At 48.2% G+C, this 17,723-nt stretch overlaps 1 protein-coding gene across 1 annotated transcript; it reads right to left on the reverse strand.

Moving 5' to 3' along the window:
• Positions 1-3,049: 3,049 nt before the first annotated feature.
• Positions 3,050-15,186, reverse strand: LOC128307469 (uncharacterized). The gene is made up of 4 exons (XM_053045339.1): positions 14,694-15,186; positions 14,159-14,452; positions 12,629-12,757; positions 3,050-9,161 (listed from the first exon to the last, which is right to left on the reverse strand). Exons 1-4 carry the CDS (start codon positions 15,171-15,173, stop codon positions 3,354-3,356), a joined length of 6,711 nt encoding a protein of 2,236 aa, XP_052901299.1. The 5' UTR covers positions 15,174-15,186; the 3' UTR covers positions 3,050-3,353.
• Between the last annotated feature and the right edge of the window lie 2,537 nt (positions 15,187-17,723).

Below are 17,723 nucleotides of genomic sequence, written 5' to 3' on the forward strand. Positions count from 1 at the left end.
GAAAACAGCTGGTTTTGTATGGAATTTCGTACCAGCTAATGGCGATCCAAGTAGTGGCGTTATCGTTCTCCTTAGCGCATACAAACGTTTATATATAGAGACTAGCTTACTAGGCCCGTTTACAGGGCTACGCAACAGAACTCTGAGATGTACGCAAGGGAGCTTTCTTTCCGAGACTTTGCTGGTGTTGTTACATCATGTTTGAAGTACATCTCCTTAACACCGATAATGCCGTAGCAAAATTATGGGCCCCCCTTGAAAAATTCCGCCCTGGGCCTCCAAGGAGATTGATCCTCCACTGCACATGACCTATCTCACCTGCAGTCGGTGCGTTGTTCCGGCACTGGTCAATACCTGGTATACGTGAAAGGAGACAAAGGCGCAGCTCATCGCGAAAAGACATGCGTTCATATGTATGACTGAACATCCGAGTTAGGAGATTGCGAGTGATAAATACTCGCTGCAGGACAGACAATATCGATTATGTCCACCACCAACTACTGGTGCTTGAATGTTTTGTAAAGTTAAGTTAAGATCGAAGAAGTATAACTGAGTGTTGCATGGCGAATATCCCGGAAGAACAGCGAGCGAACCAATTCGATGGCAAAGTGCTCCTTGGATGCTGTAGTTGTAAATTCCACCACGTGCAGCTTCTCGAAGTTGGCGCACGTATGGTTGTAGCTCCATTTAGAAGAGTGTAGGTACAGTGGTAACTGTTGTTGGTGGTGATATAGCCGGTTCCGATTTTGTATTCGAAGATGGTGATGGCCCTGGCGGACCATTTGAAGAAGATGATTAGGGGTGGCCCAGCGGCGGATCAAACGGTAGGCGAAGTAGACCCCTTCTTACTGCGCTTTTCGACTTGTCTCATTTCAAGTCCCCTCAATGTTCCCCTTCCCTCCCTCCATCGTTTTTGAAATTAGAGGCCCCAACTATAATTCCGCCCTGGGCCTCCAAGGGGATTGATCCTCCACTGTTGCGGAAGTGAAAATAAGCATGGTCTCTATTCTAGCATCTAACGGTAGGATCATTTACGAACAGATGAAAGAATATAAATATCTTGAGGTCGAAAATCCCGTTCAAGAAATAGAATACATTAATAAGTTGAAGTAAAATTCAATCGATCGTTTGCGACTGCAATGATGATCCGTGTCACTTCATCTGGTGGGTTGAACAGTTTTCCATCGGTATTCGTCTAAAGAGCAAACTGAAAGCTTTCCAATCCGAACCTGATATCTCTTTGACAAATTTTCTCAATCTTATTAAAGAAACACGCGTTACAAGACAGTAATTATTTTTCTGTAAATAGTTAAGGTAATATTTTATTACTTTGTTATTTATTTACCGTTTGCCACGTTACACGCTCAAACGTGTAACGTTACACACGGGATGTTTTTTTTTCGAAAGAAACGTTATAAATCTTACGCATTTATGGTTTTTTTTGCGACGCCGTTTTCACTACGCCACACCAGACGCGATGGATGATTATGCTCGTACCGTCTCTGCTAGAAATGGACATACAAAAAAAAATCTAGGTGGAAAAATTCGATAAATTTCAATTGTTGTATATCTACGTGTGTAATTGCTAAAATGGAATAAAATGAGGCGGAAAGACACGGGAAAAATGGAAGGTGGGGCTTATAAACAAACGATGGAGTTAGAAGTTTTAGGAGCAAGGATTATGAATTTGTTTTGTTTCTAATTAATTATGCTTAGCGCTATTACATTCCCTCTCTTCCCCGTGGAGCAGCTGAGAGTGCATCGAATGGGGAAGCTTTAAGACGCACACTAGCGTAAAACCAAGTGAACGTAGCCGCCATTTTTTCCTCCCCCTGTATTAGGATGGATGTTTGCTTACAGCTTAAAATTGGTGTAAAAAATAAGTGTTCGTATAGCTACTAACTAGATTATCTCGGTTTCGGGAATCGATTTCGACGAAAGTGAACAAAATGGAAACAATTACCATCTTTTAAACGCATAATTACTTCCCTCTGTTGTCATGCCAACCGCTTGTAGAAGCGGAAGACGAGACGAATGGCACCAACCGATTGAGTTCCTTGATATTATTCTCCATTTTGTTGCCTTCTTTTTCGAGCAGCCATGCAAATTGCTCGCGTGTGGAATGGATCTTATTAGCAAAAAAAAAAAGACATAATATCCCTTGTGCAGAAACCTCTATCCCTCTGTCTGTGTCATCGATCGACTCCTCTACCTTTCACTAAGAGCTCTACCACTCCGCTGTCACTTATAAAACAATCAAATTAAAAAATGTGGTCCATTGTATGTCACTAAGTCATAATGCTAGCTTTAAAAAGGTAGAAATAATAATAAGGTTACGTTATAAGGCCACCCTCAGTTTAAGTAATAAGGTCTGTTACGATTCGACAGTTGTTACTCTGTGGGTCATTTAAAATTGAAAGCGAAGATAAGAAGAAGTTCATCCATCCTTCTTATCTTCTCGATGTCATTATTTGCATTTTAACCTAATATTAACATTCAATAAAATGTACCTTTTTAAACTAACTTGACAATCGGCGTTCTTCGATTCGGTTTATATCAATACACGGTTCCAGAGGACGGAAGAAGTAATGTCCCGAGCTAAGGTCGGGTATATGAAGGCAGTGTTGGAACTTAGGTCAACATAAAGTCTGCGTTACAGTAATACGAGTACTCTTTTTCTGGTGCTTTGTGGCACAACAACCTTGGAAGTGTTGAGCATGCCATGCCTGGACGTTCGTTGACTTTAATTACCTGCGATAATCAAGTAATGTATACGACGTGGAATGATTGCGTGAAAGATAGTTACTATCACCTACATCTCCTCTAGTATGCTTCGAGCATAGTATTTTACTTCTACCATACGACAACTGCTCCTCGCAATAAGATGCAGCAATAGCAGTAGTAGTCTCCAACAGTAATAACTCGCTTTTGGAAGTTATTACGTAAACAATGAAAAGCAGAGCACCCATTATTTAAAAAAAACCTCACCTCTCTCTCTCTCTCTCTCTCTCTCTCTCTCTCTCTCTCTCTCTCTCTCTCTCTACTCTCTCTCTCTCTCTTTCTCTCTATGTCTCTACCTATCTCTCTTTACCCCTTTTTTCACTCATAGATATATCACATTCAGGCACGGTATGATGCGGTGAAGTCAAGAGAGCCAACCTCTCCTAACGTTTTACACCTACTCCTCCTCCACGTTGGTTCACAACCAGTTGGGCCTGCATTTTCCTTCTCCCCCTCCTTCAGCATCCTCTTACTACACAAGCGAATATCTCTACTGTACAAGATGGCCTCCTACAACCCACAGGATGTAGAGTGCGAGCGCGAGTTAAAACGCCAGCAAGCACGGCAAAGGGTTATCGCCGTACCGGCATCTGGAAGCGGGCAAGATAGGTCTCACAATCGGTACAGTAGATGGCCGGCAGGATGCAGTGCTTCTTGCGGCAGAGATTGCACTGGACGGCTTTGGCGGACGGTTTGACGATCGCGTTCCCATTGTACGTGGCAATCGGCACAACGCGTGTCGGCGGCAAACCGACGACGTTTTGCTGCTGCTGCTGCTGTTGATGCTGCGCCTCCATCTGCAGCTGATAGTGCTGGGCCGGCGGTGGTTGCGGGCAGGCGTTGCTGGTGGACGGGGCAGGTGTTTGCGTACCGGTGGCCGCATCAGGACCGCCACCCTTCGTACCGGGTTCAAAGCTCACCTTCTTCTGGGTCGGTTTCGATTGGAGTGTTGTCGATGGAGAAGTACCACCGTGTGGAAGATGTTGTTGTTGTTGTTGTTGCTGCTGCTGCTGATTCAACATACCGATTGTGGGTTGATCGTGGTAGAGCGATGTAGCCATGCCTTCGTACCCGAGCGGTAACGGCACGCGTTGGTAAGGAGAGGATGAGGGCGCAACGGTGCTCGACTGTTGCGGTTGTTGTTGCTGATGCTGGGCGTATGGTAAGGACACGTTACCATTGTACGTGTTGGTGAGCTGTTGCATTTGATGTTGTTGTTGCTGTTGCTGCTGGTAGCCGTTGAGAGGCTTCGGAGGTTTCTGGTACACGTTCGAAACCAGCCCAAGACCGTTCTGTGGCGGTGTACGCATCGTGGACGGCGTCAGAACCCCGCCCATATTTTGCTGCTGATGCTGAAGCAAGGAGGCTATGTTCTGGCGCAGCAACGTGTTGGAGGCGGGACTCGAGTTGGTGGTGATGGTGGTGGGTGATGCGGACACGGTTTGATAACCGACCTGTGGACCTCCGTCCAGCATGTGGGGCACGGTCATGTAGGGTGAGGCGGACACACCGGACAGCTGTGACGAGGCCCCAGACGTTCGACCATCAAAGCTAAGCTCGCTACCTGTATCGCTGCCATAGAGCCGTTGCTGTTGCTGCTGCTGCTGTTGGTGTTGTTGTTGTTGATGCAGCTGGAGTGTCATATTAGGCGGTACACCGTACAGTGCCGGAGTGCTCTTCGTCGGCATCGTTGTGCTGAACTGATGCGTCTTGAATATGGTGGCGTTTGCGGGTATGGAGCTATACTGTTGTTGTTGCTGCGGTTGCTGTTGCTGCTGCTTGTAACTCTCCAGATCAGGTGCATTGTTGACAACACCGTAATACTGCTGCTGTTGCTGCTGCAGCTGACGCTGTATCTCCATGTTCTGCTTGTGCATATCGGCCGCAAGAGAATACACCGGACCGGCCGACACCGGAGGTAATGGCGATTGTTTCAGCTGTTGCGTTGGAGAAGGTGCCTTGATTGGATGGTACGTTATGCTGGTGGAAAGCGTCGGCAAACGTTCCTGCATACCCCCTGCCAGTGTGGTGGCTGGTGGTTGTGGCTGTCCATTCACACTTCCCTCACCGGATGCAGCAGACATTAGGACGCCCGCAGAAGAATCGCCTTCGGTGCAGCTGTTCGTTGTAGTAGGAGCGGTACCACCACCAGCCGTTCGTAGCACGCGCTCAAGAATTGGATTCGGTATGAACCCATCATCTTCGTCCTCGTCTGCCGTAGCTACCAGTATGACTTGATCGCAGAAGGACACGCTCTTCTTCTTCGTGCGTCCGGCCGACACTGGCGGTGCGTCGGAGCAGTGCAGCAGTTGCGACTTGTTGGCTTGGGTAATGCCACCGGCACTACCGTTATTGAGCGTTTGCTGTACGACCTGGTTCAGCATCTCCACCTCACGGATCTCCTCCTGTATCTGGCTCTGCGCAATGTCGTACCGTGGTTTCGGCAGCTGCATCCGGTACACGACGCCAACATCACGCGGACAGTCCACGACATCCACGCCACTGTTGGTGGCATAGTCGGTACCACCGGCATTTGTCTCACCCAGCAGTGCGTCGACTGCAGGTGGCGGCGGTGGCGGTGGCGGTGGTGTGGTCCGGGCGGCTTTCTGCTGCTGATCGGCAAGCAATAACCCGCTCATGCCGGTGCGAACGTTTGGTGGATGATGCAGCTGCTGTTGCTGCTGCTGGAGTTGAGAGCCAACCGAGAGCTTAATTTGCTCGAAACGCGACGCAAGATCGCGCACGCTACGTTGATCGCCACCGTTCGCTGGTGCCGCGGTGATGAGGTTGCTGCTCTTCTGCCCTTGCTGCTGATATTGTTGCGCGACGGAACCGCTAGCCGATTCGCGGCACTGTTGCTGCTGCTTTAGTGCGAGCTGCTTCAGCTGCAACTCCTTCAGCCAGATCTCCGAACGCGTGGTTTCGTTCAGAATTTCGCTAGTGCTGATCGGATTGTTCGTATTGCTGACGCCGTGCGGATGTGGATGTTGCTGTTCCTGCAAGTGTTGATACTGTTGTTGTTGTTGTTGTTGTTGCTGCTGGAGTTGCATCTGTTGCTGGAGCTGTTTCGCCTGCAGCTGTGCCAAAATGCTCGTCGTGTTCTGAATGCCTGTCTGACCGTGAGCCTGTTGCTGCTGTTGATGCTTAATACCCTGTCCACCATTGGACTGCGTAGCAGCCACCTGCAGACTTTGTATTTCGTTCAGCTGTTCGTGCAACGGCTCAAAGTCAATGGCAGGTGGAGGTGGCGGAAAGTCCTCGCTTGCCTGTCGCGAATGGCACGTGGTGGAGGGAGGACTCGGGTAGGGCGGTAATTCCAGCAGGGGCTGATGTTGCTGCTGTTGATGTTGCTGATAGCGGACGATAGAGTCGACTTCCTCCATCCCGCCGGTGGCCGGTGATGATGGCGCCGGTGGCAGATGATCTTGCGCTTTGACCGGTGACTGTTCCTGATGTACCACCGCGCAGGTCGTGATGATGGTTTGGCACGAGTCTTCGCTCATGCTGGTGTTGGAGCTCATGGTGGAAAGGTTCGACACGTTCGCCTCGTGGAACGGTTTGATGCCGCTCGGTGGATGGGCCGGCAGTCCATTGTTTGCGGCCGCTGCCGCCTCCGTCACGTACTCGAGATGTCGCAGATTGACACCGTTCAGGGGTAGCTTCTGCATCTGCAGCATGGATGGCGATGCGGAGGAGGAAGATGCCGCGTAGGACGTGCCGGCTGGCTGATGTTGCTGTTGGACCGTGGACGGTGCACCCGAGACGGCAGTGAGTGCCGACCCGATCCTAACCGGTGGTGGTGGTGGCACCTTCGGGATGGACAGCGAACGTCCACTGCCGTGGAAGCTCTTGCGCATCAGCTTGCTCCGTTCGAGGTTCGGGTTCGTATTCGAGATCGGATGGTAGTCAAAGTGACCCTCCGATAGGTAGCCACTGTTCGGGTTGTCCTTTGCGCTTACGCTCAGCCCGACCGCACTGTCGTCCAGCGAGGTACCGAGCGGTCCTGCAACGCCACCACCACCCACGCCACCGTCCAGCAGCGATGACTCACCGTTCCCGTTCTCGCCACCGGATCCACCCGCACCCGAACCCCCATTGATGGCCTCGGTTAGATCCGGCATGGAGCGATTTTTGCGTCGTATTAAACCCCCCATCAGCAGCTTCCGGCGGATCTTGTGCTGCTTCTTGCCCGATTTCGCCTCCTTCTCTTTCCGATCGTTCGCATCCTTCTCCTCCTTGTGCTTGCGCAGTGTGTCCTTCGCGTTGACAAGCCCCGGATCGGCATACGACGCACTGGATGCGAGCGCTTTGTTCCGATCCTCGCTACGGCTGCGCTTCTCCTTCCCCTCCTTGCCATCCTTATCGCTGGTGACGCGCGAAAACAGGCTGCGGCTTTCGCGTTCGGTCGGTGCCTTCAGATCGATCGCCGGTTCCGGCTCGATGTGCTCCGCCTCGATCAGCTTCAGCGTAACCTTCTTCTTCGGCAGTGTCGCGTAAATTTCAATGTTCTTCGAGGGTGAGTTGCGCAGCACGCTGCCGGCCGACGCAGACCCAACTGCTGCCCCAGCCGTCGTGCCTGCCGTTGTCGAACCGGACAGCGCGTGGTGAGCGACAGCGCCGGCTGACAGCATTTTCTCCTTGCTGTTCTGCCGTCGATGCTGTAAGGCACCGCCGGCCGTTAGCACGTGGTACTGCTGCATCGTTTGGTGGTGTAGGTGTAGCTGTGCCTGTTGTTGCAGCTGCAGTTGTTGTTGTTGCTGCTGCTGCTGCTGCTGCTCTTTTATCATTTCGCCACCCTTCTCGATCAGGATGCGGCGGTTTAGTGAGCGAGCCCGCATCACACAGGTGTTGTGCTTCATGCGTGCGAACGTCATCGTGTGTGGGTTGCTGTATGGTGCATCCATGGCCGCTCGGGCCTTGCTAGCGGCGGCATGACACAGCACCAGCGCTGTCTCGAGATCGTGCGCATCCTCCAGCAGGCGGGACTTCTCCAACAGTTGGTCCGCTTCCATGCACAGCTTCTCGCAATCACCGGACAGGACGACGGATTCCGGTATCTTCGTCATAGTGCCATTCCCGCAGGACGAACCGGACGACGCCATCAGCAGGGATCCCGCCGTACCGCTCGACTGATGCTTGGAGGGGAACGAATCGGTTGAAGAGAGCGAGTACGAGTCGTAGCCGGCATCATAGAACTGGCCACCGTTTGTGCCACCGCCCATCGTGCCTAACCCGTTGTTGGTGGAGTTGTTACCGCGCGTTGGACTGGCCGGTACACTTCCACCTACTTGCCGCTTGCCGACCAGATACAGATACGGGTTGTCCAGCGTCGTCGAGGAGGATGAAGATGCGGAGTTGCGATCACCGCTCCAATTACCCGAGTCGCGCCGCCGCGGTTGGTTCAGATGGTCCGGCATGGAGAGCCCATCCGGCGAGGAGGCTGTACCGCTCGAGGACGAGGGCGACACGTTGGGCATGCCCACGGAGCTGCTGGCACCACCCTCAACACCGTTCACAAGACTCCGATTGTAGCCTAAAGTTTGCTGTTGTTGGTGATGTTGCTGCTTGCTCGAACCGTTCGCTAAAATGCGTAGCTGCTGTTGTTGCTGCTGCTGCTGCTGATCGTGTGTGGACGGAAAGATTTTATCCTGTATGACGGACAGGTTTTGGTACTGGGCGTTCAGCACATTCTGCACCGCTTTCCGGCTAATGTAGTGCTCCTTTTCCTGCGCATCTTCGCCGGCAGCTGCGCCCCCCGGGCCACCATTTGCCGAGGAGAATATTTTGCTCTGTATAACGGTCAGATTCTGATAGTCGCAGATGGGAAGCGCCCGGTTCGGGGTAGGGGTGATGGCACGCCGGACATTCGATCCCATGGAAGCCTTTTCCGGGCTGGGCGTAACGGCCCGACGGTGCTGGGCCAGTGTCGTTAGCTCCTGCTGATGTTGCAGCTGTTGCTGTTGCTGCTGCTGTTGTTGCAGCTGCTGCGGCTGCGGTAAGGCGTACAGTAGCAGCAGCGGCTGGTACCTCCCGCGGGAACACTTCTCCACCACACCTTCCCAGCTCGGCCCCACCTCCTTCACGTTCGCATCGTCAAAGTACACCCAAACGCGCAGCTTCGTGTGGAAGAAGAAGGTGGTGTAATGCTTGCCGTAGTACGACACAACACCCACCAGCTCGTGGTGGACGGTTTGGGCCCACCGGTGATCGGAAACCTGCTGGAACACGTCACACAGCCGGAGCGTGGTCCCGATCGCCTTCAGCACGGCATGCACCTGATCCGCCGGTGGACGCTCCGAGTCCCACACGACCCCGATCGAAACGACGTCCGGCCGATTCAGCAGTGCCCGCCGGATACCGATCTTGGCGCCACACGCACTCTGCGAAAAGAAATCGAAGGTATACACAGAACGTTAGTATCTGTTTCGCGTCCGAGCAAAGGGTGCGTCAGCTGCATATTGTCTAGGCTTTGCTAAATTATACTGAGCAATGCGTTGGTGTAACTCCTGCAATGCCATCTATTTGCATATTTATTGTTAATTAATATATCTGAATTCTCATACACCTACACCATCATGTATCGAAAATTAGTGTTACACGTTACACATTGCAGCATGGAATGTAGTGCAGTATGATCTCCAGAGGTATTTAAAGGTGTAAAGTCTGCTATTTTAATGTGTTGATTGCTTTGTATTTTATTGAGGTTAGGATTAATGGTAGAGATCTCTGCAATCTAATTGCCATTTCAATGAAGTTCTCGAATTATCTAGCAAAACAGTCGACAACTCCTGTTATAATAATTATTTTAAAAATATTTTTATTTTTTTTATTATTTATCGGAAGAACGGCCAAGGCCGTATGTCTAAATAATTCTTTTACAAAATCAATTTTTTATGTGGAAAGAATTCAAATTAATCCCTCCTATTTCTTACTATTTTTTCTTTGGAAAAAAAAGTTGAATGAAAAAGCCTTGATATTTATTTGTAATTTGAGGCATTAAGTGACCAAATTTTAAAATATTTTTCCAGCCTTTGTCAGAGATTTCGATTATGTTCGCATCTTCGTCAGATGTCTATTTCGTTTCGTTGCTATTCGTTTTCTATTGTTTTTACTCAAACTCATTTCAATTCAGCATTCAGTTCGCTCAGAGTGTGAAAGTGTATTTTAAAATATCCAAATGACGTTTTTAATTCGAAATATTAATAGACTGCCTGCCTTTAACAGGGTGGGAAGTTGATTTTTTACACACAGTATCAACCCCATTAAGGAAATGTTAACGGAAGACAATGTAAAAAAAAACAACAACCATCAATAATATCACATCCAACAATGACATTTATGTCTGTCGCTATTTCTCAGGGAGCGATTAAACCTCCATCTACGAATTGTTTGATTCTGCGTATTGATTGTTTGTTGTTGTTTTTTTTATTTCACTCGCCGTCAAAAAGGCCTTCATCGAAGAGAAAAGCTAAAAGCAACAAAGAGTAATCTTCGTCCACTTCCAAACCAAACCAAACGGTTGTGGCGCATAAGGTAGGTAACGCACCGTATAGTGCACTTTCAGAGCACGCGTCTAATGCAGCAAAATGGTGCTGGAAGGGTAAAGAAAAAAAAAATCGGTGGACGATCGCGTTAGCCTTGACAGCCGAGTACCGACACACAGGGGCTTGCGGGTTTTTGTTTTTATATTCAATAAACCTTTCATTCACCGTTCGGTTGGAACCACTATAACGTCTCACCCCACCGCGCGGTGTAGGTGCTGGCAGGATTACATTAATGTTATGATTTAACAGCCAGACCGAACCGTGTACGGCAGAGAGGGGCAAGCTAATGTCAGCCCGTACGCGTGCACACTCGAGCACAGCCGTATGAGAAAAGAGGGTAAAGTAAGCAAACGGCAGCGACGGCGAGCGAGAGACATTGTGTTTAATTTGCATAGCCTCCAGCATTGCAGCATGTTGCATTGAAGTACGATCATTTGCTGGACACCCTGTGCTGTACGACAATGGATGGCTAATCTGTCGGTACCGTGGAATGCAAAGAGAGCGAGAGAGAGAGGGAGCCCAATGCAGCAGCTCCCTCCACTACCGAGTCATTTGTTCTGGTTCTGTTTTTTTCCACCATCGCTTTATAGTACAGTAGGCGACTTTATAGTGGGCTGTGCCTGTTAGACGGCATTGGTACAACCGTGGCGCCGGCCAAACAAACAAAGAAATAGCTCCACACTCAAGAACAGAGAAGCAGGCCAGTGTGACACATACACCGTCACACATACGCAGCAGCAATAAAGAAGAAGAAGAAGAAGAAGAAAATAACTCCGCAAAAAAGCCATTGAATTTTCATGGCCATCTGACTCCGTGTGGGGCTTTCCTTTGGTCAGTCGGAAAGCACCTCGAAAAGGTACCACGGAAAGCTGAAGAAATATCTTATTACTCACGCACTGTATCTGCGCATGTGGGCACCGCAAAGAAGCGCGGTGGCTGGTGAGAAAGGATGGGTGATCTTTAGCACCTTCAATGTAACACTCGTCGGAAAAATCCATCACCATCGAGAAAAAAGAGGACGACGGTGCGTAGCAGACGAAGAGCTTTTTTTTCCCCAGCTTCGTGCACAAAGATGGTGGAGTGTTTTTATTCCTTGTTAGATGTAATTTTGCTGAGATGAGATTACCACCGTTGGGAGGGGAGAGCAACGCATATTGCAAGGTTTCGCAGCAATCGAGGTGCCCTTTCATTTTAGCGCTGACATTGAACGCAGCGGCAACAGTCACTCGCCAAAACAGAGAACTAGCAGGCAAATGTGCATCCGCAGCCAATATGGCTATGGCAGCATATCGGGTGTCCGCTGCATCACCTTCTCTTTAAACTTTCGCCTTTACCCGCCGCGACGAATGGAAGACGTTGACAGTATGGATGGCATTCAATTATCAAGTCAACAATCCTCTTTCAATGTATCTTCTCCAACTACTCAACCGAAAAAAAAAATGTCTGTTTAGGTGTTTTTTTTTCGATTCAAGTCCCATCGTACAGATAGAAACGGCATCTTCGATATTCTCGTGTATTGAATTGCCCAAGGGAAGATATATAGTCAATTAAAAGATATTAGAAATTATTTCGTGCATTTTTGAAGTTAGAGTACTCTTGAAGTCAAAACCTTAACTTATCCCCATGGAAACGTTGTGTATTCCAGAAATTCTTTAATATCTGGAAGTTTTTCAACTTCAAGTTTGCATCAGCTGCTTTATAAAAAGCATTACCGTAGATAGACGAAGGTAGGATCACTAAGATCTTCAGTGTTGTCCACCGAATACCTCAAATTTCTTAAAGATCCAAAGTTATATGAAGTACGTGCGTTACTCCACAAATGGAGAGAACTACCACGGAACTTTTGGAAGTAGTCCAATCATCGGAATAGTTCAAAGCAATCCGGAGTACTTCGCAGCTCCAGAATTTCTTGAGACTCTAGAATTTTCAGTGCAGAACTCGGATTCATAAATAATGGCATGGATTGGTAGTATTATATGGAACATTTGAGATACCCCACAGAAATTCGATGTTACTTGGAGCATTCCGGATTAGTCCGGAATGAACGGAGTAGTCCCGAGTTATCCGAATAGATTAAAGCTGTCCGGAGTTCTAAGTAACTCCGAAGTCTTACGGAACTCTAAAATAAGCTTGTAGTCAAATCTAGTATTTTCTCCGTTGGAATCAGAGTAGATTCTTGAATAAGGAATTGATTCGTTCTCCTAATTCTTCAGTTCCTACACTATCAACCTGACCAAAACGTGTTTGGAATGCACTAAAAGATAGATATTTTTTTTCATACATAGAATAAAAACACAACTTACCGGACAGTCGCGGATGTCTCCCATATTGCCCGCGTTCCGCAGTAGCTGGCCGAACGTGATATTTTGCTGATGTTGTATCGAGAGCGTGTTTTGCGATGTAAGCGCCGAAGCCGACACATAGTGCACCATCTAAACGAAATGAACGAAGAGAGTGAGAGAAGAAAACAAAAACACACCGAAACGTCCCAGATAAAAAGAAGGAAAAGAAACGTGGCATTAAAATTCGATAGAACAAGGCAGAACCAGAATGTGGGAGAAAATGTGTATGGGGAGATAATGACGGTTTATGAAATTTCAACTTGTGTTTGTTGTGTAAATCGCTCAACAAGCAGGGAGGAAACCGCGGTACCGGGCGCAGATAGAGCTATAAACGTGCTCATTTTAACCCGGAGCTTATCACCCCCGAAAGGTGTATTATGTGCGCGTTGCGTTCGTATTCAGATCGTGTCGGTTCTTCACGGTCGTAAAATCGGGCAGAAACACACCACCAAATGAAGCGGGGCGGCAGTGCTAGTGCGGGGGATGAGGGACGGGCAGGTGGTTACCGATCCGAGCATTAGCTTGCATTAATTAAAAACGAGTTCATCGTGGTGCGATTCCCGTTAGCATCGCGGATCTCTTCCCCCCCCCCGGGAGGCCCCACTGTCAGACAGTTAAAAGGCAATGTTTAAGTTATGCTGCGCGCGCTAAGCGCAGAGAGAGAGAGAAAAAAAAACAAACTCGTCCCCGGTGAAGGGAGTCGGGTGGTTTTAAGTATGAGTACGGTTGTTTTAAGACCCGCGCGTTAAGGTTTGTTGAAGAATTTGTGATGATTTTTATGGCGAATGAAGAAGAGATAGTTTATGCGAATATTCGCATTCTAATTTCAAATGGAACTTGTTATCGTTTGCATTTTTTGTTGTTGTTGTTCTTGTATTTTTATGTTCTTTTATGTCTAACTGGAATAGTTCAAATTTACAGTGTGTGTTCAATAATATAGAAAAATAAATTATTTTTAAATTAAATTTCTAAAACAAAAAATATCAGCAATGCTGCAATTTAGTAGTCTCAACGACTACTACAATAGTACTTTATGTTTAAAACAATACGCAGTATTGTTAGGACGGACAATTAGATGTAAGGCAGTCGAATGAAATTTTTAATAAATTACAATATTAATAATAATAAACAATGTTCCTGATGATGAAACTATGGAACAGCAACTTTTTTTTATAGGTTTATATAAAAAAATAATTTCATTTCGCATGCAGCGAATGACACATTTTTTTTACATACACTGTAACATGTGCATTAGAATAGAATTTCATGAGAATTGTTTTTAGTTTTCGCACCTCGATTACACAGCATAAATGAGAAGCGGATGGCGTGAGAGCAAAAAATGACGAACAGAACCAAACAAAACACCTTGCCTGTAACATTTACACCTAGCGACAGAGCGCTTGCTTAACGCTTCCGTTCGTGTTCCGGACGTCCAGTAGACGTATAATGCTGCGGTAAGCAAAACAACAACAAAAAAACCCCAGTACATACCTGCGTAAATGGAAGCTTCTCCGAATTGGCACCGCACTCGCACACGCTCTGCTCGACGACCCGCATTGCGAAACGCTGATGGGCGACGCATTGCGCTGCCTCGCAACTATCGCTATCCACCGGGGACAGATGTTGGTGTACGCGGTGCAGCAACAGCTCGAAGCATTCCGCCGCATCGCCCAGGCAGCCGAGCGGGAACCGACGGCCGGCGAGCGGTCCGCTGGCCAGCGCACGCCTCAGCGGTTCCGGACATAGCGCCGGTTCCGAGCTGGTTTGCAGTTGTGAAAACAATTCCTAATGAAAGGTAAAATAAGTAGGAAAGAGAGAAAGAGAGAGAGCATAAGGGAAGCGAATTAGTTTGGACAACAATTTGGAGAACAAGTTTACACATGTAACGCAGTCTTTGTTTGGTGTTTTTGCAATTAAATTCGCCAACGAAAAACCACACAAAGCCCACGAAGCGGGATTGTGGGCTCGCATTGGTATGATTAATGACGTTTTGCGGTTGGACGCTCGATTTGACAGTGAAACTCACAACGACCGCATCGATGCAGGACAGATACTCGTAGTGCTGCTGTTGCTGCAGCTGATGCAGCTCATTCTCCATCTTAACACGCTGAAGCAACTCCTGATGGTACTGAACAGCCTGCTGTTGCTGCTGCTGCTGCTGCTGCTGCTGTTGGTAGCTTCCCCAGCAAGGATGCCCCTCAAATCGAGCAGTCTCCTCGCTAGCATCCCGCTCGGACTGTGGCTGATGGTCGACGCCCATACCACCGGAACTCCGGTGATCTTTCGGCAGTGTCGCGCTGTTCCCCTGCGTACTACCCGACCGCACGTAATGGGTCGGCTGTAGACTAGGGCTACCGGCAGGGCGTGCCCCAACCTCACCGGCACCCGTCGACGCTTGCTGCGATTTACCCGTAGAAGCGCGAGGGTCGGCAAAGTTTGCCCCGGCACCATCGTCACACTTTTTCGCCGGTGCCGGATCCTTACGTTTGTACCGAAACTTTATCATTGTTTTTGGTGCACTTCACTACACTGTTTTAGGACTGCTTACCATTTACACGACTGCGCACGTGAACAGATAAAGCAAAACAACGATAAGCATAACGATTTGGCTCTTTTTTTTCAGCGATAAGCATGAGTAAATATTCCAAAATAAAACCCAAAAAAAAAGAAACAAATCCTCTTTTGCAGCTTTCTCCAAAGTATTTGTCTTCTTCCGACCTTTATGTGCCGGCACATCCGTCTGTGTGGTATGTGCCCTTTTTTTAGCGATCCTGCTACGCATGAATCATACCCATCGGAAATCCCAACGCATTCCTCACCCATGACAGGCAGAAGGCCAAAACCATTGCACCACACTCGTGGTTGCAAAATTCCAGGTTCGTCGCTTGTACCATCGCGCGCGCATACACAAGTCTTTCGTTTCGTTTTAACGCTCCGCGCTGGGTTTTGCTTGATGATTTGCGATTTTTTTTTTATTTTTGCATCATTTCCAATTTAATTGTTATTAAAGTGGATGGAATTTATACGGCGTCGACTGTTGGGTTTTGGGTCGGATAATCGGAAATTATCTCGCTGCAACCCGTTATCGTACGGTGATGGTGCACACCCAGTGGGTGAGGCAGGCAAGCTGGCGAGGGGTTAATGTTGCACTTATCTACATTTGCAATTTAATTACACGAAAAACCGTCCCGCTCGTCCGAGTTGTGGACGCAGGATTATGCGCAGATGGTTTTACGATATTGGGCAGGTTTTGGAATGATCTGATAAGCCAGGATGACGGGATTATTAAAAAGCGAAGAAGAAAGAGTGCATGCGGAAACGAAGATGTCGCAATAAACGAGTTTTTTTTTTCTCTCATATTGCTGCCCTCTTTCTATCTCGCATATGATGTGTGCAGTCTTCAACGTTTCCCTATCGTATGGGGGGTCGTTAAGCTGAGCGAGATTTGTACCGGTCTTGAGCATTTTCAATTCCCGGCTAGGTCGTCTAGAATGGACTCATTAGGGGTGTATTATCGAGATGCATTATGTGGCAGTGCAGTAAAAGCACATTGCTGATGGTAGAAATCAGTTTCCACTGCAACTCCAACATACCGGTCCAATAATTAAATCATTTTAGCTCCCCTTTCGCACTACCCTTCCCCACAAATAGAATCTATGGCGAACAAACGGACACGAAAAAAAAGGAACACACACATCAAATACTATTTATTGCGGTGGCCTATCCCACCCCAGGAGCTAAGCGGCGCACGTTTGATTGGTGTTGGTCGTACATGACCTGGTGCTTTGCCGGGGTGCGGTTTTACCATTTAAATGGCGCAAAGACAGCAACAACATAAAAAAAAACAATCACCGCTCACTGGTCTGCGCTTTGACTAAGGGGTGCGCGCCTGTTGCTTGGTGTCTGCTCGGATTGACTTGACGTGGTTGATGGATGTCGGTGGCCACTGCCATCGGTGCTACGGTGAAGGGGATATAGCTACACAGCCTCACCGACTGTGATTGCCGCACGCCAAGCACACCTTGAGCAGGGTGAGACACTACTATATGACCCCGATTTCTGTCTACATCTGTATCTTGGCACTCACACACACGCGCACACACACAAACCCAGACGAGAGATAAAGTCCTAATGCGCCCTTCTGTAATTGCATAGCACAATCTGGAATCAAAGGGAGCTGCGTGCATGAGTCACGGTGAGAGTTCGCGCAGGGCCGGGGGATTTTATGCTGCACATATGAACCCGACCGTTCTGGGTCGCTGGACGCGCATCTTGGACGGGCTAAAGCTAACGTCCACCCAGAGCAAGAGAGAGCAATCCCCAAGAAGCGAGGCCCCGTTTCCATTTTCCAAGCAGGCAGTATAAACACACACGTTTTTTTTTGTTTCTTCTTTCATTTTCCTCAGCGTCTTCCTGTGCGCTCGAAACTAAACATCAACACCCCGGGATGGGGGATGAGAATGGGGTGAATATGTTGGGGTACACGAGGGCGTGCGCGAGCTCTCGCAACCCGTACCCAACAGAAGACACCGAAGCAAAGAGAAGAGTGCGTTTTTTTTCTTCATCTGCTTCTATTTGATTTTCTTCTTTTGGTCAAGTCTCTCATGTCGTGAGCACGGTAGTTCCCGTTTCGTCTTTCAAACATTATGCCTTCTCCAATCTTCTTTGGGATGCAGGAGCGCTCAACACACACACACACGTACAACACACACAAACGCATCACATCCATTCCCATAGCAGGTGTTGTTCTCATCGCAAGCTTTCTCGAGCGACGAATCTCTCTTTCGACCTGTAACAATGGTACCCAGAACTGACTCACACAATCACAAACGCACACACATATATATATTTATAGTGACTCGAAGGAAAGGCTTCTGTTCTAGGTTTGTGTGTATTTATTTTTTTAATTTTTACATCCACAAGAAGCCAGACAAGAAGCAACGAATCCCGGAGCACAAGCGTGGCACAAGATCACACTTTACGCTCGGTTGGCGTAAACTTCTGGGAAGAAAGTAACAACCAACTTCAGCACTACTCCCAAATCCAAATGTCACTA

This window comes from Anopheles moucheti, chromosome X (genome assembly GCF_943734755.1).
Source record: "Anopheles moucheti chromosome X, idAnoMoucSN_F20_07, whole genome shotgun sequence".
Taxonomy (NCBI): domain Eukaryota; kingdom Metazoa; phylum Arthropoda; class Insecta; order Diptera; family Culicidae; genus Anopheles; species Anopheles moucheti.

Excerpts from the sequence above, each read along its gene's own strand:
- LOC128307469 (XM_053045339.1), bottom strand. The coding sequence starts at position 15,173 with ATGATAAAGTTTCGGTACAAACGTAAGGATCCGGCACCGGCGAAAAAG. Across the intron at positions 12,758-14,158 it reads AGAAGCTTCCATTTACGCAG|ATGGTGCACTATGTGTCGGC; the intron begins GTATGTACTGGG and ends CATTTCGTTTAG. Across the intron at positions 9,162-12,628 it reads GAGACATCCGCGACTGTCCG|AGTGCGTGTGGCGCCAAGAT; the intron begins GTAAGTTGTGTT and ends TTCTTTTCGCAG.